General features: G+C 41.8%; 1 protein-coding gene across 2 annotated transcripts in view; it reads left to right on the top strand.

The window, feature by feature from the left end:
* TTC6 (tetratricopeptide repeat domain 6) overlaps window positions 1–21,552 on the top strand; it is a 163,091-nt gene that overhangs the window by 104,533 nt on the left and 37,006 nt on the right. For both annotated transcript variants that reach the window (XM_034769592.1, XM_034769591.1), the window contains exons 16-21: window positions 6,108–6,277; window positions 7,562–7,682; window positions 13,690–13,840; window positions 14,484–14,566; window positions 16,459–16,535; window positions 17,972–18,132. In XM_034769592.1, coding sequence (XP_034625483.1) covers window positions 6,108–6,277; window positions 7,562–7,682; window positions 13,690–13,840; window positions 14,484–14,566; window positions 16,459–16,535; window positions 17,972–18,132 — 763 coding nt within the window. The remainder of the gene's footprint in view (window positions 1–6,107; window positions 6,278–7,561; window positions 7,683–13,689; window positions 13,841–14,483; window positions 14,567–16,458; window positions 16,536–17,971; window positions 18,133–21,552) is intronic.

Below are 21,552 nucleotides of genomic sequence, written 5' to 3'. Positions count from 1 at the left end.
GAGTTGTACACAAATTTGCCTGCATATCAGCAGTTCCTGCCTCACATTCAGGGCAAAACTGTCCAAGTGCTCACTGACAACGCCACAGTAGTGTATTATGTGAACAAGCCAGGGGGTGCCAGCTCAAACAGCCTTTGTCAGGAAGCAGTAAAATTGTGTAACGTGCATTTGGAGCTCAGACACTCTCAGGGCATCTTGCTTGCTGGGGGTTCAGAATGGTCTAGTGGATCATCGGAGCAGCTCTTTCAGTTTAGACCACAAATCGTCTCTCAACACAAACATTCTAGCTTGGTTGTTCCACACAAGGTTTTTTCTGTTGGTGGATTTGTTTGTGACTTGGCAGAACAGGAAGTGCCCCTGGTTCTATTACAAAGCAGGTGACAGCCCCGGATCAATATCAGATGCTTCTCTGTTTCCATGGGACAGGAGTCTGCTGTATGCATACCCACCTCTGATTCCCTGCAGTACTGCTGATTCGCAGCATAATTCTCAAGCTCAAGAAAGATCATGACAGAATGAGCCTTAAAACTCCAGCCTGGCCAAGACAGATTTGCTGTTCAGAGCTCCACAAACTGCCCACTCAGGAGCCATGCTGCTACTGATAACCAGCCTCATAACACAGAACCATTGTCGGGTGCTGCACCCAAATCCTGAAGTGCTGCATGTCAATAGCTGAATGCAGAAGAGGCACATTGCTCAGTGGCAGTCCAGAATATTCTTAACAGCACAAAATCTTCCACAGGAGTTACTTAATGCGTCTCCCCACTCAGACTAATATTCAAACAATACTGGACTGTCTCTTGCAAATTAAGAAGTCAGGTCTAACTTCATTAGCTCCATTAGGATGTGTTTTGCAGCCATTTCAGCATTCCACCCTTGCACAGATGGTAAGACTTTATATTCATCATATCATGAGCAGAGTCCTGTAAGGTCTACATAGACTTTTTCCATCTAACAGGGACCCAACTCCTTCCAGTGTAGTATGCTTTGATGGATTCTATTTTCAAGCCTTTAATATCATGTTCACTTCTACAACCATTATTGAAGGTAGCTTTCTTAGTGTCTGTGAGAGTGGGAGGACTAAGTACATTGGTCACTGATCCACCATACACAGTTTTCTACAAGGACAAACTTCAGCTTAGACTGCACCCTAAATTTCTCTCAAAAGTGGTATCTGATTTCCATCTGAATCAATCTATTCACCCGCCAGTTTTCTTCCCAAAGCCACATACACGCAAGTTCAAGTGAAGACTACACTCCCTGGATGTTTGTCGAACTCGTTTTTTTTTTTTTTTTTACCTCAGTGGGACAAAGCCCTTATGAGTTTCTTCCCAGCTCTTTGTTTCTTAGGCAGAATGTATGAAAGGGCAGTGAACCACAATTCAGGGACTCTCAAAATGGATCACCAGCTGCATTTTAGTATGTTATGCTATCAAAGCGGTCACGCCTACAGACAGGCTCACAGCACATTTGACCAGACAACATTTGGCCTTGGCAGTGTTTGTGGCACATGTTCCAATTAAGGACGTCTGCAGGGTAGCGATGTGGTTTTCCGTTCATACATTTACCAGACATTAGTCACTGTCCACTGCATCAAAGGAAGATTCAAATGTAGGAAAAGCAATCCTACATTCCCTTCTGTGACGAGACTCCGAGTCCCGCCACTTGGAATAACATCTTGGGTGTCAATTACAGTGTAATGGACATACGCAAGCACTTGAAGAAAAAATGGTTACTCATCTTCTTGTACCTGTTCTTAAAGATGTGTTGCATATCTCCATTACATGACCTACCTTCCTTTCCCAATGCATCGAAGTCTGCTAGGGCTGTCTGTTAATCGCAGTTAACTCCTGTGAATAACTCAAAAAAATTAATCACGATGAATCACAGTTTTAATTGCACTGTTAAACAGTAGAATACCAATTGAAATTTATTAAATATTTTGGATATTTTTCTACATTTTCATGTATTGTATTGTATTTGGTGTTGTAATTGAAATCAAAGGGTATATTTTTGATTATCATTTTTATAGTGCATATATTTGTAAACAAAAGAAATAGTATTTTTCAGTCACCTAATACAAGTACTGTAGTGCAATATCTTTATCATGAAAGTTGAACTTACAATGTAGAATTATGTAAAAAAAACCTGCATTCAAAATAAAACAATAAAATTTTAGAGCCTACAAGTCCACTCAGTCCAACTTCTTGTTCAGCCATTCGCTCAGAGAAACAAGTTTGTTTACATTTGCAGGAGATAATGCTGCCCGCTTCTTGTTTACAATGTGACCTGAAAGTGAGAACAGGGGTTTGCATGGCACTGTTGTAGCCGGCGTTGCAAGATATTTACATGCCAGATGCACTAAAGATTCATGTGTCGCTTCATGCTTCAACCACCATTCCAGGGGACATGCGTCCATGCTGATGACGAGTTCTGTTCAATAATGATCCAAAGCAGTGCAGACTGACGCATGTTCATTTTCATTATCTGAGTCAGATGCCACCAGCAGAAGGTGATTTTCTTTTTTGGTGCTGTGGGTTCAGTAGTTTCCGCAGCGGAGTGTTCTTTTAAGACTTCTGAAAGCATGCTCCACACTTCATCCCTCTCAGATGTTGGAAGGCACTTCAGATTCTTAAAGCTTGGGTCGAGTGCTGTGACTATCTTTAGAAATTTCACATTGGTACCTTCTCTGTGTTTTGTGAAAACTGCAGTGAAAGTGTTCTTAAAATGAACAACATGTGCTGGGTGATCATCCAAGACTGCTATAACATGAAATATATGGCAGAATGTAGGTAAAACAGATCAGGGGACATATAATTCTCGCCCAAGGAGTTCAGTCACAAATTTAATTAATGCATTATTTTTTTAACAAGCGTCATCGTCATAGAAACATGTCCTCTTTTTTTTACAGTGCAAATATTCATAATCAAAAATAAATATAAAGTGAGCACTGTAAATGTATTCTGTGTTGTAATTGAAATCAATATATTTTAAAATGTAGAAAACATCCAAAAATATTTAAATAAATGGTATTTTATTATTCTTTAACAGTGCAATTAATCGCGATAAATTTTTTTAATCGCTTGACAGCCCTAGCATCTACCATCAGCTTCCAGTGTGAAGGATCTGAAGAAGGGGCACGGTGAGGCAGCTCTGCCCTTTATATCCTCGCTTTGGAGCACGAGGAGCTCAGCTGTTCATGGGGTTGACTCTATGGGTATTGATAGGGAAAATTCTCTGGCACTGGTGCATGGGACACAAACACACCTACAGTGTAATGGACATATGCAACACATCTCAAACACCAGTTAAGAAAATTTGAGTAACAGTTTTTTCTTTCTGAATAACTTCGCTAAGATGTGGACTTTTCTGTCCATCCACACAGCTAAAACTTGTCCCGGCTCTCATTGTCTTGTCTCAGTTACTGCAACAACCTTTTTTCTGGCCATGACAAATAAAGTCTTCCCCGCTGATATCCATTTAGAATACTGCTGCAAAATCCTTTCCCAAGCGCATCACTTTATTTATGTCCCCCCTCTTTGAATCTCTTCACTACCTCCCTCTTCTTTGTTTCAAACAGAAGCTTCTTGTTTTCACTGTCAAGACCTTTACTTGACCTATCTCCACCCTACCTGTCATCACTCATTCAGTATCTAAATGTCTACTCCCACCTCTGATCGACCCATGAAGTTAGCCTCTATTGGCCACTTGTTAAATTTGCAAATAAGCACATTTGTGCTTTCGCCCATGCTGCCTCTCATGCCTGAGTCAAGCTCGCTGTAAACATCCACAAAAAAACCTCATGATCCTCCTTCAACACCCTCCTTAACTCTCTCCTTTGCCGTGAGACCTATGAAAACATAGACAATGGTTTGACTGCTGGTGTGCTGAGACCAGAGCCTACCATGCTGACCATATTGTCTTATTGTTTCCTTGTACTCCATCATCTATCTGTATCCATCTGTTGTCTTTTATCTTAGACTTAGATTGTAAACTCAGTGGGGCAGGGACTGTTTTTTTTGTTTCATGTTTGTACAGTGCTTTCCACAGTGGGGTCCTGGTCCATGACCGTGGCTCCTGGGTCTTACAGTAATACAAATAATAATATAGGATTGACAAATATGCATTAAATAATAAAAATAATTTAGTTTCCAAAGAGATTTGTCATAGAAGTTGAAAAGTAAGTCTTCTAGGCTAAGATGTTCCTTAGGGAGTGTGCCCAATGATTTGAAGGACTTTGGATCCCGATTCAGTAAAGCACATAAGCATCTGCTTAAATCCAGTCAAAGAGGTTACTACAGAGTCAGCTGGATTTAACCAAATGCTAAAGTGCTGAATAGGGATGGATTTAAACACCTGGTTAAAGTTAAGGATGTACTTTCAGCTTAGTTGGGTACCTAATTCCCTTAAGTTACCTTGACAATTCTAGCATTAGTGCTTTTGCTGAATTAAGGTCTTAGTTCTTTAGTATTTCTTTTTATGAAGCATCAAAACCTGAATTAAGTTTTTTCTTTGTTTCTAAGTTGTAGTGGTGATTTGAGGTTTGAGTTGTGTGGATTAAGGAATAAGCCATATGTTTTTGCCAATATAGAGTTGGCGCTCTCTTTTAGGTACCAATCACACTCTGGAACGGACTCTCCAAAGTGGATATACGCTGGCAAGAAATGTCTAGCAGAGAATTCTCCATCTGCAGAGGGGAGTTCTCCAGTGGTGGAAGGGGCCTAGCTGCCTCCTGCACCAGCCACTCATCATCCCCCAGCATAGGGGACATGGTAGAGCAGAGGTCCCCTACACCCAATACTCCTCTGGCATGTGGTCACTGAGAAACCTTATGCCACTGATGTAAGTTACAGTTGCTCTTCAGCAACTCTAACTTACACTAGAGTAAGACTGTGCAGGATCAAGAGCTAAAAGATCCTTGAAATCCTTCCCCTGCCCCCAGGGCCGACGAGAGGGGGAGGAAACTGGTACAAATTACCGGGGCCTGGTGGTCCAGGAGGTGGTCCCAGGCCCAGCTTCCCTCCCCCTCGTTGGCCCTGTTTAGCCAGTCCGCCCTTGCTGGGGGGCCCGAAATTTTTTTTTTTTTACGGGGCCCGAACCTGCTCTCGGTGGCCCTGCCCGCCCCTGAAGTTCAGAGGCAGATGAGAGTTTTAGCCCTATAGCTAGTCCCATTGACTTCAGTGGGACAACTCACTGTATGTACGTAAAGTTAAACACATGGTTAAATCTTTAAAGGAACACAGTCTTAATTTGTGTGTCTTTTTAATAGGTCAGGGTTAATACATATTTTAAGTGACCTTTTTGAATAGAAGTAAATTATTTTTATTATGTTTTATGGAATGCAGCATAAGTCCCACTGGATGACATAGCAATGGAAAACTTCCCCAAAAGAATCTTAACTGCAGGACTTTCCAGTCAGCTCTGTTTCATCTGAGCCTGCAGTTTACTTAAGTATGTTGCTAGTTAATTGAAGTTAAGGTAGTAATATTGTGAAATTAAGAGGCATCGATGGGTACCAATTCTGTAAACTGGATTACCTGAAGGAAATATTGAATGACAATAAATGTTTATAGGCAGTTTTAGTGGTAGTAAGCAGAGCTCCATTTCTTTTCTTTTAAAGAAGTGTGAACTGAGTAAGTCTGTATGGGTCTGGTCCTGCAAATTGCTCTGCACAAGTGTTCAGCTGCACTCACACAGAGCCCCATGTGAAGCTCCATGCAGGTGCAAAGGTCCGTTATGCAGAGCCCCATCGACTTCAGTGGGGCTTTGTGCTGGTGCATTAGTCTGCCCATATGAATCCATAGGCAGGATTTGAACCTTTCAGAGTTGTTTTGTCACTACTGATTTAAACAAGAAAGAAAATGCTTCTGACAAAAGAAAGAAAACTCTTACTACCACTAAAAGTACCATTAACACTTATTCTATCCTTTGACTTTTTCTTCAGATAATTACTTTGAGACTATGCAGCAAAGAAACAAATTAAGTACTATTAATGCTAAGATGATCCAAATATTGATATTGTAGATAGCTTCATATGGCTTCATTCTGTAAGTATAATTTTTGTATGGAAAATTGTAAATAAAAAAAAATTATTTTCTCTGTACTAGGATATATCGAGGAAGAACATATGCTAAACGACAGCAGTATAAAAATGCAACCGAAGACTTTTCTGCTGCAGTTCATCTAGACCCTTCTAATTGGTTAGCATTCTATTGCAGAGGTTGCATACTGCGAAAGATTGATCCAAAGAAAGCTCTGCAGGACTTCAGTGTTTCTGGTATTATTTCCTAGTGTCAATACTGAAAGGGAGAAGTTCTGTACTGGTACCAGTGCTGTTCAATATATTCATAAATGAGCTGGAAAAGTGGGTGAACAGTGAAGTGGCAAAATTTGCAGACGATACAAAATTAGTCAAAATAGTTAAGTCCAAAGCTAACTGCAAAGAGTTACAAAGGTATCTCACAAAACTGGGTGATTGGGCAAGAAAATGGCAGATGAAATTCACTGTTGATAAGTGCAAAGTAACGCATATGGGAAAAATAATCCCAACTAAACATACAAAATGATGGGGTCTAAATTTAGCCATTATCACTCAGGAAAGGTCTTGGAACTATCGTGGATAGTTCTCTGAAAATATCTGCTCAGTGTGAAGTGGCAGTCAAAAAAAGCTAACAGAATGTTAGGAACCATTAGGAAAGGGATAGATAGTAAGACAGAAAATATCATACTGCCACTCTGTAAATCCATGGTATGCCCACACCTTGAATACTGTGTGCAGTTCTGGTTTCCCCATCTCAAAAAAGATACGTTAGAATTGGAAAAAGTACCGAGAAGGGCAACAAAAATGATTAGGGGTATGGAACTGCTTCAGGGATGACTCAAAGGGTGACATTACAGAGATTTATAAAATCTTGAATGGTATGGAGAAAGAGAATAGGGAAGTATTTTCTCCTTCACATAACACAAGAACTAGGGGTCACAATGAAATTAATAGCAGCAGGTTTAAAAGAAACATAAAGAAGTACATCTTCATACAATGCACAGTCAACCTGTGGAACTTGTTGCCAGGAGTTGTTGTGAAGGCCAAAAGCATAACTGGGTTCAAAAAAGAATTAGAAAAGTTCCTGGAGGATAGGTCAGTCAATGGCTGTAAACGAAGATGATCAGGGACGCTGTATTCACTCTGCACTTTGTCCCTTTTAATTTGTATTAATTTAGTGTTAGTATTGGATATTGGCTGTTAGCCATTTTCAGTTATTTCCCACTGTTTCCATATTCCCCCTTTGTTTTATTTTAATCATTTGAGAGTAGAAGTAATAAAGAATTATAATTATATACTTGTATGTACTTGCTCCATTTTATACATACCATTTTCCATGGTACATAAACTGGTTTCTTTGCATGGTGGTCCCACCAGTTAGTTTATATTTCACTTATGATATTAAATATAACACTAAGAAAGCTAGAATAAAAGTAATATGCAGATAAGCTATATAATAAACAACTAAAATTTAAATGTGAATATTGAAAAGTTACAATTAAAATATATTTTTTCCCCCAGTGCTCCTCAATGACTCTTTTGAAAATCTCAGTTCTTTCATTCACCGTGGGATCTTATATTCAGAACAATGTCAATGGTCACTCGCAATCTGTGACTTTGAAAATGCACTGGCTCTGGACAGGTGATTGGACTTTTAATATAGAGTATACCACTTTGAATTAGCTAAGGGGGAAAACTTATGTTCATATCCATCAATCTATGTCTGTTTGTCTAAGTACTGCTATGACCCTTATCAATGTAGACTTAAACATTTATGAATTTATCCTTTATGAAACAGGAAAGCATTATTATTCCTATGTTAGAGATAGGGAACTGAGCAACAGAGAGATTAAGAGTGGGATTTTCAAAAGTGTCTAAGTGACTTAAGGGCACCTTTTGAAAATTCCACCCTCATTGACTTGCCAGAGATCACAGAGAATGTTGTGCCACAGCTAAAAATGAAATAGGGTCTCCTGCATCCCGGTGCAGTGCCTTAAGCAATATTATTCTTCCTCTTATTTGTTGGAAAACTATACATATTTTCTGCATCCCACCATCTCCCACAATTCTGGACATCTGAGCTTCTCACCTCTGTCTGCAGCTTCACAGAGACAGATCAGTGTTTTGGCTCCACATCCCTCTGCTCCTGCTTGCTGCCAGAGTCTCTGGCTCCATGCCAACAGACAATGGCAGTTTCTGTTGCTCCTGCTCTTACCTTGCAATTTGAGCTGCTTCTACCCAGATTTTGGGCAGGGATGACAGCAGTCTCCCACTCCAACATTCCTCCCCCTCCCTGGGTCAGAGACATTCCTCCCCCTCCCTGGAGAGACAGCAGTCTCCCACTCCAACATTCCTCCCCCTCCTGGCCTCCGCTTCATTGTCTCACTGCTGGCTCCTCTGTCCCTTGCAGGTGTGGCGAGCAAGAAAGCACAGGGTTAAAGCCAAACAGTGCTCTGTTTGTAAGGCAGGGTGAGTGGTGCCCACTTTGCACCCAGCCTTCTGTCCCTATCTCTGTTAGGATTCAGGGCTACGAGTCAGACAGGCAGGTAGGGTCCCCAACTCATCAAGGCAGCCATGACTCCATTGCAGGAAAATGGACCAGGAACCCCAGTGCAGAGCAGGGAGAAGCTCTAAAAGCAAGGAGGACCCAGACCACTCAAAGGGGGTAAGTCCCAAGGGATCCCTGCACAACAAAGAGGGGACTCTGTGGGTCCACAGATCCCCCAAGTTGTAAAGTGGGTCCCAAGCACCCTGAGCAAAGAAACAGGCCTTCTAATCAGCCCCACTCCCTCCCAAGATGACCCAGAAGGCTCTGACTGAGGAGTTTCCCCCTCCCAGGGGGTTGGACACAGTAGGGAGGATTCTGAGACGGACCTCTTGAAGGGGCTCCAGGCACTAAGGAAGGCAAACGGCAAAAGGCCTCATCAGAGCTGCAGCAGGGCTTCTATAATCCCAAAGTGCACAAAAAAGTTAAAAAAAATTAAAAAGGAACAAAAAGGGAAAGAAAAAGCACAGAAAGTTAGGAAGTATGAGTCCTCTGGCTCCTCTTCCTCCTCATCCTCCACCAAGGAAGGTAAGCTGTCTGACTCTGAATTGAAACAGGATGGGGGGAAAATGCAGGAAAGATTTTTTTCCACTTCCAAGACATCTCAAACTATGTGCAATCAGATTGTTTCCAGGCTTCAAATGCAACCTGAGCAGGCTCCTGTGGGTAAGCCTGAGTAAGTTTCTCCCCTCAAAATCTTCCCGAGGCAGCAATACTCCTCCTTCAAGGAAGTGATTAGTGATGGGTGGAACAAGCCTGATAAGACATTAACAAGAGTCACCTCAGGCTATATAACATTCAAGAACCAAAGGGCTCTGTTGCTGACTTACCAAAGGTAGACGCCACTGTAGCATCCTTCACCAGAGATATGGTTATTCCCTCAGAAGAGGAGATCTACTCTAAGGACTCCATGATTAGAAAGATGGAGGCTACTCTCAGAAAGGATTTTGAAGCCTCTTCCACCACTCTCCAAGCATCCCTGGCAGCTATATACTCTGGGTTCTACTACATCTTTTTAATTGTGCAGAAATGCACAGGATGGGGGCAGAGGTAGGGGACTAGTATCAAAGCTATTGCTGACCTCAAAAGGCTTAACAAGTGGATGAAGAAAATGAAGTTTGAGATGAAGACACTGGCCTCTGTGGTGTCAACCCTGTCTCAGTGGGACTTCTTGACTTCAGTAGATCTAACGGATGCATATCTCCATCAGATCATGTCTCCTCATACTTCTGAGGTTTGCTTATGGTAAGAAATGTACTGAACACTTCCATTCAGCCTGTCCTTGGCTCCCCTGGTTATTTTATGAAAGATGTTTGTAGGGATAGTTGCCAGACTCAGGTGATAGACCCACCTGTACCCTTTCCTGGATGACATTCTGATCAGAGCTCCATCGCAATTAGCAACACACTGTGTCACATCTTGAATGTTGAATCTCCTCCTGGAGCATGGCTTAATCATCAGTGCCAAGAAAAGCTCCCTGGTTCCATTCACCAGAATAACCCATCTGGGGATGGAAATAGACACCTTGGTAGCAAGGATCTACTCATCATTAGAAAGATTTCAGAAAATCTAAGATTTTATCATCTTGCTCCAGAGTTGCAGGGGACCTACCATAGCATTATGACTCCAATTGCTAGGTCTCTGGGTGTCATGCATAGGGATCACTCAGGTCAGGCAATGCAGCAAGGCAGGGTCAGGTGAGGCAGAAAGGCAGAGTCCAAGGAGCAACTAGCAGACAATGGCTTGTTGCTCAGAGAAGGCTCGAAAGGAAGCAGGAAGTTTATATATGGTCACCAACCAATCCGGGTCAAGATGATGTGGCCAGTCAGGAAGCAGGTTGCAGAATCCTGATAGCTGGTCCACCCAAGTCTGCGAATTCCCTGATAATTGGATGAGTTGGCATGGCGCAACAGCCAAGACCGCTTCCCCAGTGGATCTAGGTTCAGGACCAGGGTTTGAGACCACATCCTGACACCACATAGTAGGCATCCTGTTCAACAGGATAAGATGGACCTCAGGGGGTGCTATGAAAAAAAGTGAGCTGGGTATAAACATGTATTAATTATAGTTGATTACGCCATCCACTATCCCAAAGAAATCTCACTGCACAGCCCTAATGCAAAGACTAATGCAGCGGAGCTGCTAATTGTCTTTGCCAAAGAAGGGATACCTAAGAAGATCCTCATTGATCAAGGCACCAATTTTACATCTCAGCTTCAGAAGAAGGTGTGTGGTCTACTAAAAATAAAGATTATGGACCTCTGATTACAATCCGCAAGTGCTGGTTAAATGATTTAGCTAGATCCTGAAAAGGATGTTAAAGAAGTTTATTGCTCAGGACCCCCATCACTAGGATCAGCTGATTTCTCCCCTGTTATTTGCTGTTTGAGAAGTTCCACAATCATCTACTGGGTTCTTCCCATTTGAACTCTTATATGGGAGACAACCTCTGGGAATTCTTGACCTAGTCCATGAGATATGGGGAGGAGCAGGCTGCTAAGATGGAGAATGTTATATAGTACATACTGGAAGTTCTGGGAGAGGCTTGAAATCCAATGGACCTTTGCAAAAGAAAACCTCCTCAGTGCTCAATGGACCCAGGAGCAAGCCTATAACAAAGGAATGCATATTTAATCTGGGTGATTGGGTACTTCTACTCCCGAATGCAGAGTCCAACTTACTTGCTAAATGGGAAGGGCCATATGAAGTAGTCCACCAAGTTGGGCCAGTTAACTACTAAATCAGGCAACCTTACAAGAGGATACCATATTCTGAAGACATGGAAGGAGTGGGAGAGCTTATTTATCACTCCTTATCCCCCTGAGCCTGAGCTGGGGCCCCAAGTGGTCCACCTCACTGATCCCAGACAATATACAGATGGGGGAACACCTCTGCCTGGAACAGAGGGTACAAGTAAGAAGCCTAGTAAAAGTTTTCTTGACAGTGTTTACCTCCCAGCTGGGGCGGATTCATTTCATGCACCATATCCTGGGCAACTTCTCTGGGAGAACCCATGACCACTCTCCCCAAAAATACATGAGGCCATTTGGCAAAAGGTCCATGCAATGTTGGAACCAGGGATCACTGAAGAATCCCTCAGCAGCTGTACCAAAGCTTGAATGCTGGACAGCATTATCTGGTTTTGTATAGATTTTAGAAAGGTCAATGCTGTTTCCAAATTTGATGCCTACTCCATGCCCTGAGTTGATGAAATAATAGACCAACTGGGTGAGGCCTGATATATCACCTTGTTAGACCTAACCAAGGGATGGTGGCAGATCCCACTTCACCAGAATCATGGGACAAAAATGCCTTCGCCATGCTGTACGGCTTCAGTGATTTTAGGACTATGCTTTTGGCCGCTATGGTGCCCAATAATGTTTCAATTGCTCATGGATCAACTTCTTCAACCACCTGGCTCATATGTAGTAGCCTATTTAGATGATGTGGACATCCACAGCTGAGATTGGGAGGAGCATCTAACTCAAGTCGCCTCTGTACTGTGGTTCCTATGGGAGGTTAGGCTAACTGCAAACCCAGCCAAGTCTAAGATTGGAAAAGAAGAGACAACCTACCTGGGATATACTTTGGGGAAGGGCCAGATCCAGCCTCTCTTAGACAAAGTCCAGGCTTCAAAGCATGCCCTATCCCAACCATGAAGAAACAAGTCCAAAGATTTTTGGCACTGTAAGGTTACTACCGCCGATTTGTACCAAGTTTTCGATCATAGCAGCCCAGGTCACAGACCTAATTAGGACAGTAGCCCCAAGAAGGTTCACTGGTCTGAGGCCTGTGAAAAAGCCTTTCAGAAGTTGAAAACCCACCTCTTCAAAGAGCCTGTGTTGCTCAGTGTTGACTTCTTCAAAAGAATTCATTTTGCAAATCGATGCCTCAGAAGTGAGACTAAGCAAAATGTTGTCCCAGGAAACAAATGGAGAGGAACACCCTGTACTCTATCTGAACTGCAAGCACAGAGTGAGAAGAGCTCACCAAAATGCTGATTTTTGTCACCCTGGAGTTGGGGGCACCGGAGACAGTCCGCTGGCTCTGGTTCTCCAGATACCATCTGGAGTGGGAGGGTATGCAATGAGGTATACAAACTCCATACTGGACAACAAGGGGCTAAGGAGCTGCTCTGGGCCTAGACAGTTCAGTCCTATCACACTTGCAAGGCATGCATAGGTTGGAGGAGGAGCTTAAAAGGGGAACAGAGCAGCTCAGATGTTGGCGGACCAGGGAAGACAGTAGATCTTCAGCCTTTTTCAGCTCCTGAGGAAAGGGCTGACTGAAGGCAGGAGCTTCCCAGATGACCACTTGCCTGAAGGCCACTCCCTGAGGGAAAGAAGGACCAGATTCTGACGCATCCTGAGAGGGAATCATTCCCCTCTATTTCTTATTAATTCCCCTTGCTTTTTGTTCATGGACTACCTGGGAAAGAGAGAGACTTTAAAGTGATCTGACTGGCGGGCCAAGTCACAGGAAGAAGCAGGCCACCAAGAGGCGAAGCAGCCATCGGCAGGAGACGCCCAGTGGGGAGTGAGCTGCTATGCCATGCCCAGCCACAAGGTGGTGCCAGTGGTGAGTCAACCCCTTCACAATACCCCAGGGGGGCAGTGGCACTTCATGGTCTTTAGCATCAAAGGCAGCTGATAGAATAACATCAGAATGGAGACGTGGTGGCAAAAAATCAACAACCAAAGAAACTAATGAACCCTCTGTACTAAATTCAGCCTTGAAACCAGACAGACAGGGATCTAGGAGGAAATCAGAGGAATGCTGATGAAACTGGACTTGCATATCTCAGCCTTCTAATAAACATCCACCAAAAAAGGTGCAGTCCATGTTTTGGAGAAGTCACTAATCATGCATATATACAGCTACCACTGTTCAAGGGAATTAAAAAGGGAATTAGTAAAGCATTTGATGTGTGTTATGCAAGCAAATAGGTGTAACTCAAAGCCTACCTTTTGACTGCTTACAGATGTGTTTTTATAATACTAAAGTAATTAGATGAAACATGTTGTATTGGACATTGATGTATACAACAAAGTATTTTATATTGTATGACCAAATGAAAAATAAGATAATCTTTATTCTTTTTTAGTGGTATTGCCTTGGCTTACATAAATATTGGCTTGATATTACTGTTACATCTGGATCATTACTATGAAGCTATTCGACAGTTCTCTAAAGCCATTGAAGTTGATCCCACAAACGTTAGAGTTTATATTTGTAGAGCTCAAGCATATCATCAGGTATTTTGTTCTTTTTGGTCTTTTATATCATTATAATACTACATTTACATTTTATAGTTGCTATGAAAAACATTTTAATAGATTCTTATGCCCTGGTCCTTCAAAGACTTACATGCTTAACTTTTTGGACAATAAGTACCCATATTGATTTCAATGGGATTATGTGCAATGCATAAAAAGCACATATGTAAATCTTTGCAGGGTTGGGATCAAAGGCAATAACAGATAATCCTATCTGTAGTAACTAGTTGTAAAGCCTTCCTCCATGAGCTGAATATTTAGAGCTCTATGGGCTTTTTAGGGCCTTACCTTGCCATCAATCAATCCTCAAACAGTGGAATGGATAAAATAATAGTAGTAAGAGGTAAGATTGATAGATAAGCTTTTGTAAAATATTATAAAAATAGTTTAGAAAGTTTGCATGTTTGTATCTTTTGTCAGGATTAAGGATCTCTGTGGTGTTTTAGGCATTTGTTTTAGTGTCACCATTAGATGTAGGGAGAATAGAAAATCCTGAAATTGGATGTTGGTAGATAAGTAAAGCAGAAGCTCATTAGCAAATATTTTGTTTTACACTCAGTGGGGTAGAAAACGTGATTAAAGAGTATGTACGAGTACCTGAATTGTTTTTTGTAAATAACAGGTGCACAATTTACAGCATGCATTAAGAGATATAAATCGAGCCATTCATCTTTATCCCACTGAATCCTATTTATGCATAATAAGGTAGGAAAATTATCATTTAGAACTTAACAAGTATTCCACTTTACAACTGTTGTTTGAAACACAGTAAAAACATCAACTATAGTAACACATCTACTAAACAAGCCTAGTTAATGATAATAATCAGATGGTAATAAAATTTAAAAGCACTTTTCATCCTTTACAAATTATATCCATGTAGTAGTACCTCACTGGTGTTACCTCTGGTATGGAGAGAAGGATCCAGCATGATATACAGGATGCAGCATGACAAAGTACATGCAAGGTATGGGGAAGGGGGAGTGTGAATATGAACAGTGACAACAGGGCACACCTATACTCTTCTAAATTAATAATTTAAATGCCCATTCAGAGTGGATAAATATTTCCGTGTCCTATCTGAAGAAACGACACAGTAAAATAAGGGTGAAGTGCTGAGTCCAGCCTTTCCCCTAGGCTTGAGCCTATGAGTTCAGAGAGAGTAAATATTTCAAACCTGATATTTAGCTGTTCTCTCCAGCTTAGCCCAAAAGCTCCATTTATGTTTAGCTTCACTCATTTTCTCTGTAAATCTGTTTCTGTCTTCACAGAAAATAATTTTACTAAAGGTCTTCCCTCTCCTAGTCTTTTTTATATATACTTGGAGAATCTCAAGATTCTACCACCATTTGCTCTTCTTTCCTTTTCTGGTCTTTATTTGATCTCAGAAGCCAAATCTGAGCTTCCCAGACTGTTCATGAATGTCCTTAGTATTTTCTGCAGAGTTGGTGGTTTTTATACAAGCTTCTTACGGCTTGTCTCTAGAACCAGTGCACCATTTGGCATATCTAAATCCTGCCTGTCACTACAGGCATGTGCAGTTTGAGAAACTCTCCTTTGGCTGGTGTGGATTTCCAAAACTCTGTGAGAACTGACGTATTGACTAATGAATCCATATGGTTCCTAATGCATACATAAAATACATTTTTAATCATGAACTAATTCCTTTACTCCACTCCTCCCAAATTAGTGAAAGGTAAGTCAAACAGATAAGCCAGTTTTCATCTGAGGGGAACCAAATAAACTGTAGGAAATGTTAAAAAAGTGAGGACATCTCATTGTCATCTCATCTCAGTGCAGAAGGCCCACTCACTGCTCTATGCATCAATTAAAACTCACATTAAGGACTTAAAGTGAGGCTGTACTCTAAATAGTAAATATATGAAATTGTAGTCTTAATCAATATTCCTTGTGTGCATTTCAAGTCCTCTCTGCTTACTTTAGGAACAATAATAATTTTTACTGCTTTTTACTCTTATCAGTACTATAGAGCTGCAACAAACTTAAGAGGGAATGAGCGAAAAGTTAGTCCTTCTTGTTCATCAACAAAATAATTGTTTACTAAGTTTGTCAATCCAACCTCTGTTACCCCAATAGCAAGAGTGGGGTTGTGCCGGTATCTCTGAAGGCCTGATTTGGCTTGCAAGTATATTTACTACTAATGGTGATGCATGGGAAAGAAAGAAACCTAGCTTGGCCTTCAGAATCAGATTGAATTTACCTACAACCACTCTATGGCAAAACAACATTGATTTTAGAAATAGCGTTATTAATATTTGCATAGTTCTAGAGGTAGTGTGTGCTCTATTTGCTGTGGAGCCCACAGAAAATGTGTTTTTTGTGAGCCTTGCAATTGAATAGCTATACATTTTTAAAATTTCTTGGTGATAGTGTTTTAAAAAAGTATGTGCAGAAGGAACAAGAGGAAAAACCTGGATGGTATTCCTTTGGAGATGTGATTCTTACTAGAAACTTTAGACTTTTACTTACTCCTGCATTATTTGTACTTTTAAAATACTGCTTAAATAAGAAATCTCAGCCTGAAAAAATGGTTTCATAATGAGCAAATTACATACAACAAAAATTTTTTGTTACAGGGGACAATATTTAATTGAGATGAAGGAATATAAACTTGCAAGCTTCTGTATTCTTCAAGTAGCAGAAATGGGCGACGGTAAAGTCAGTTTAATTGTCTACGTTCTTATTAACCATGGTATCTGAGCCCCAATGTAAGGAGTAATTTAACTACTGTAATTTATTATAAGGAACTGTGACACTTCCTTATGTTGCTTGCAGTTTTTTCACTTACCTTTCTTTACTTGTACTGTTTATGTTTATATTTTGACTTATAAATAAGGCTATGTTTTAGTAACATTTTAGTAAAAGTCATGGACAGTAAACAAAAATTCACGGCCCGTGACCTGTCCATGACATGTACTATAGACCTCTGACTAGATCTTGGGGTGGGGGCAGCCCGAGGGTGCTAGGGTTGCTCGGGGGTGGCCCGAGACCCCTGCTGCTGCTGGGCAGCAGTGCACAGCCCAGGAAACCCGCAGGTGCTGAGGGGGAGGATTGGTGGGGCTGGCAGGCTCCCTACCTGGCTCTGTGCCTCCCCAGAAGCAGTGACATCCCCCTCCCTCAGTTCCTAGATGGAGGCATGCCCAGGCAGCTCTGCGTGTTGCCTCTGCCCTGAGCACCGACTCCGCTGGGAACCATGGCCAATGGGAGCTCTAGGGGTGGTGCCTGCAAGCGGAGGCAGCGTGCCGAGACCCCTAGCTATGCCTTTGCCTAGGTGCCGAGAGATGTCGCTGCTTCCGGGGAGCCCCCTGAGATAAGCACCACCCAGAGCCCTCACCCCCTCCTGCACCCTAACCCCCAGCTCTAAGCCCCCTCCTACACCCAAACTCCTGCTTCTGCTGGGGGAGGGGGTGCAGTGGCCTGAGACTGCCCCAGCAGCGGCCAGTGCGGCTGGCCCAGGGGCTGCTCATGCGGCCCCGGGGCCAGCCACACCAGCCGCTGCAGAAGTCACAGGCCTCCATGACAAATTTGCAGCCTTACTTATTGGTAATAGAACGTAATGTGGAATTTATGGTTATACTTTGTATTTACTTAGGACGTTGCTTACTAAGATATCAAATGGCTTTACAAACATTAAACTTCATAACACACCTGTAAGGTAAAATACTACAATGGCTATAATAACCCTTGTGGGTTGTAATAGTGGTCTCAGAATGGTAGAACAAGTGCCCCATGCCCTCAGTGGGGGATGATTCTGTTGTTCCGTTGACCCCTCAGCAATGCCTGTGTAATTGTTTGGAGTTGTCTTTTTCCTTTCTTTCTTTGAAGAGGGGAAGTTTGCAGATGCCCATGATTTGACTCTAACTTTGCTGCTTATAGTTGAAGTTTTCTACTCCAGGCTTTGATGTGAAAGGATTAAAACTCAGTTCTTAAAAATTGTTTTGGTATGGCAGTTAAAGCAAACAACTTTGGAGTCTCATGGATTTTTGAACAATGTAAAGTTTGTTTATCCTATGAAACTACCTTATATTTAGAACATGCAGTGTGAAATAATATAATATTGTGACCATTGTTTGTTTTTCTTATTTTCAGTATCCTTTAAAACCTCTCCTGTTCAGCAAGCGCTCGTTCAGTCATTTTGTCAAAATCACAGTAACGCTATAGAGTGCTTACTTGAGGTTATTGCAAATCAGCCTGCGCCTTCCATGTTTGTTCTGCTAGGAAAAATACAAATGAAAGCCAAGAAAACCAAGGTTAGAAAATTCTTTCTAAACTATTTACAGTAAAATGCCAAGCAATACAGTGTCTTGGTTTCTATAGCCTTGATGCTTTACAGAGTATCTCATTTTATCAAATATTCCCGGACCCTGAACGTCAATGTTTACATTACAAAAGGGAATAGTAACACTCTTTTAAGCTTAATGCTCCTGCACTAATGTTTCAGTAAGTATTAAGCAGTGTTGTTTAAAACCATGTAAAGTTTAGTTAAAAGAAACAATTATGTAGGCTGGAGTTCAGTTAAATTTCATAATGTTGCTTTTTTCAAAACATAAAAAGAAAGCAGTGTGCAGATACTGTAATATCTAATTGAGCTAGAGGCAATACAAAAGTTTGGTTGCTTCATATTTGTAGAACAAATGTACAAGAATTTTCAGAGTGATTATTGTATAACTAGTCCTTCAGCCTTGTGAATACAGTACTTGCTTCCCATTGTGTGTTACCAGTAGAAATATCATACTGTTGCTCCTTTGACCCAAGCAGTTAGACAATAATCATGGCCTTGCAGGGTTATTTTCATTAGGAGGAGAAATAGATGATACAAGTCAGGCATTTCTTTTGATGCAATCCTGTTTATTTACAAAGAATGTACAGCAAGCCCTGTTTCCTCAAACACACTAGAAACAAACTGTACCTGGCAGTTTCCTTGTTCAGAAATCCCCAAGTCTGCCTCTCTAGCAAGTTCTGTGTCCAAGAAGCTCCATCCCTCTGCTTTGTCTCAGGATCATGCTCATAACTGCTTCTCTGGCTCTCTCCTGTATTGCACACACATGCACATAGGTTGCAGAAACAAAACACTTACATCCTGTGTTTCCACCAGGCAAAACCCCTTGAACCATATCATCATAAAGCCTAGTGTCTTAGGCAGTAGCCTCCATTATTACATCTATTTCACCACAGAAAAGGGGCTTAATTTTTTCCTTATACTGCACCTGAGAGAAAGGTGATTAGCTCATCCATTGGCTTTAACCATGGCTGTGATAGTTTTTGGATCAACGGTCCCTTGATGGCAGCCATTAGTAACTTTCAGCATAAGGGTACTCTAGTCATTAGGAATAGATCCTGAAAACATGCTGTCATGGTTGCCGGTCTATCTGTACCACTATCCCCTTTCTGGTCTCTGAGTGCACCATCTTAGATGTCAAGCCTTGTGCCTTTACCTCTTCCAGAGTGGAATTCTGCAATTCTCCGACTCTTAGAATGGTCCCTTTATCGACCATGCTTGCTGATCAGGTCTGACTGAGTTCTGGCACCTTCGGGTGTATGTGACCAGTGGTATACAGTGACCAAACAGTCTTCTTAAAACCAAAGTATTGTTTATTTTAACAGTAGGAATAAAGCATTTATAGAGAGAGATTTTAAAACAACAAACCGTCTATATGCATGTCTGTCCTACCACTGGGATACCAAAGAATTTGCTCCGAGGAGAAAGTGCGGGATATACACCTTAATGCACTTACAACTGCCTTCACTAAACAAGGACACTCCACCAGAGAAAAGCAACAGAGAGTCTTGTGGCACCTTTAAGACTAACAGATGTATTGGAGCATAAGCTTTTGTGGGTGAATGACGAAGTGGGTATTCACCCACGAAAGCTTATGCTCCAATACATCTGTTAGTCTTAAAGGTGCCACAAGATTCTCTGTTGCTTTTTACAGATCCAGACTAACACAGCTACCCCTCTGATACTTTCCACCAGAGAAGTAGATTGCATCATGGACCAGGCCACACAAATATCCCAAGAGAACTTACTTCAGTTCAGAAATAAAATCCCCTCTGACTGCACACCCCAGTTGTCACCTCACACTGGAACCCATACCGGGTATCAAACAACTACAACCCATACTTGATGGGAACCCATTCCAAAAGAAATATTTTCTGAACCCCTTTTGGCCTTCAAACACCCCCCAACATCTCCAAGATCATCATTAGAAGCAAGCTTCCCTCAGACTAGGACACATCAATTCAAGGTGGCACCAGACACTGCCACAGCAACAGCTGCAAAACCTGCAGACATATCTCACTGCTATGATGATGAACACCCCCCCCCCCCAACATGCCTATTACAGCATGTGGTATACCTCATTCAGTGCATTAAATGCTCCAATAGTAGCTATGTGGGGGTGTCGCCAGGCTATCACTACACTCTTCAGTGAACTCACACAGGAAAATGATAGAAGACAAAAACACTATCACCTCTGGGTGAACACTTTTCACAGAGTGATCACTCTATATTTGACCTATCAGCCCTCATCCTCAAAGAAAACCTAAACAACAATTTCAAAAGATGAGCAAGGAAACTTAAATTCATAGTTTTGCTAGTCACTAAAAATCATGGACTGAGTAGAGACACTGGATTTATGGTTTATTACAACAATCTATAAACCCACTAACAACTGCCCTCAGCTGCATTTTCTCCCCCTCCTTTCCTTACTATGACAGGAGGGGTGTTAACAGGCTACTTCACCTTGAATGGTCCATGAAATATGTGTTAATTACTTATGTTAAATAATCTAGTCAAGTCTTGTATTTAGCAGTGACACTTTGAGTTAGGCTATGGCTGCACTACAGAGTTTACAGTGGCCGCTGTAGCGCTGTTAGTGCAGACACTCTAAGCTCACAGGAGAGCGGTCTCCCATCAACTTAATCACTCCAGCCCCACGAGTGGCAGTAGTTATGTTGGCGAGAGAAGCTCGCCCACCAAGATAGCGCTGTCCACACTGGCACTTAGGTCAGTGTAACTTACGTTGCTCAGGGGGTGGCTTATTGACATCCCTGAGCAACATAACTTATACCAATGTAAACTGTAGTGTGTACATAGCCTTAGTTTCCCAGACCTGAATAGAGCTCTGTATAAGCTTGAAAGCTTGTCTCTCTCACCAACAGAAGTTGCTCCAGTAAAAGATATTACCTCACCCACCTTGTCTTACCTAAAGGCTTACCATCCCCTGATGGTCTGGTTCCTCAGTCTGGTTCCTCCAAACAACTCCTTTCACTCTCTTGAGAAAGTCTTCCTTTTAAAACTGCTATAGCCCTTTTTGTTCTTCTGAGTACCTAGGCTCTGGCCTTGCCTTCTGGACCAAACCAGTCTGTATGCTCAGCAGGAGATAGAGCCAGTCTTCCAAACCAGTGGCTCTGTCATTATCCCTTAGTAACTCTCGTGTTTTCTGAGCGTTGGCTTATCTCGTACCATTCTTTAACTTCCTGTTTGTTTCTCCTTGTAGTCCCCCATTAAATTAAACCAATATTTTCAGACAGTAAACATTCCAATAACTAAGTCAACATATAGTATTCATAAATTATTACGGAATAGCTCCACATCCATCACACATGTATGTGTGTAGCTTTATTGAGTGAGATTACTCACTTGGGTGAAATTACCTCTGTGTATTTGT

Source organism: Trachemys scripta, chromosome 4 (genome assembly GCF_013100865.1).
Source record: "Trachemys scripta elegans isolate TJP31775 chromosome 4, CAS_Tse_1.0, whole genome shotgun sequence".
NCBI lineage: Eukaryota > Metazoa > Chordata > Testudines > Emydidae > Trachemys > Trachemys scripta.
Note: the sequence above shows the minus strand (reverse complement) of the source record. Positions and strands in the feature narration are given on the sequence as shown.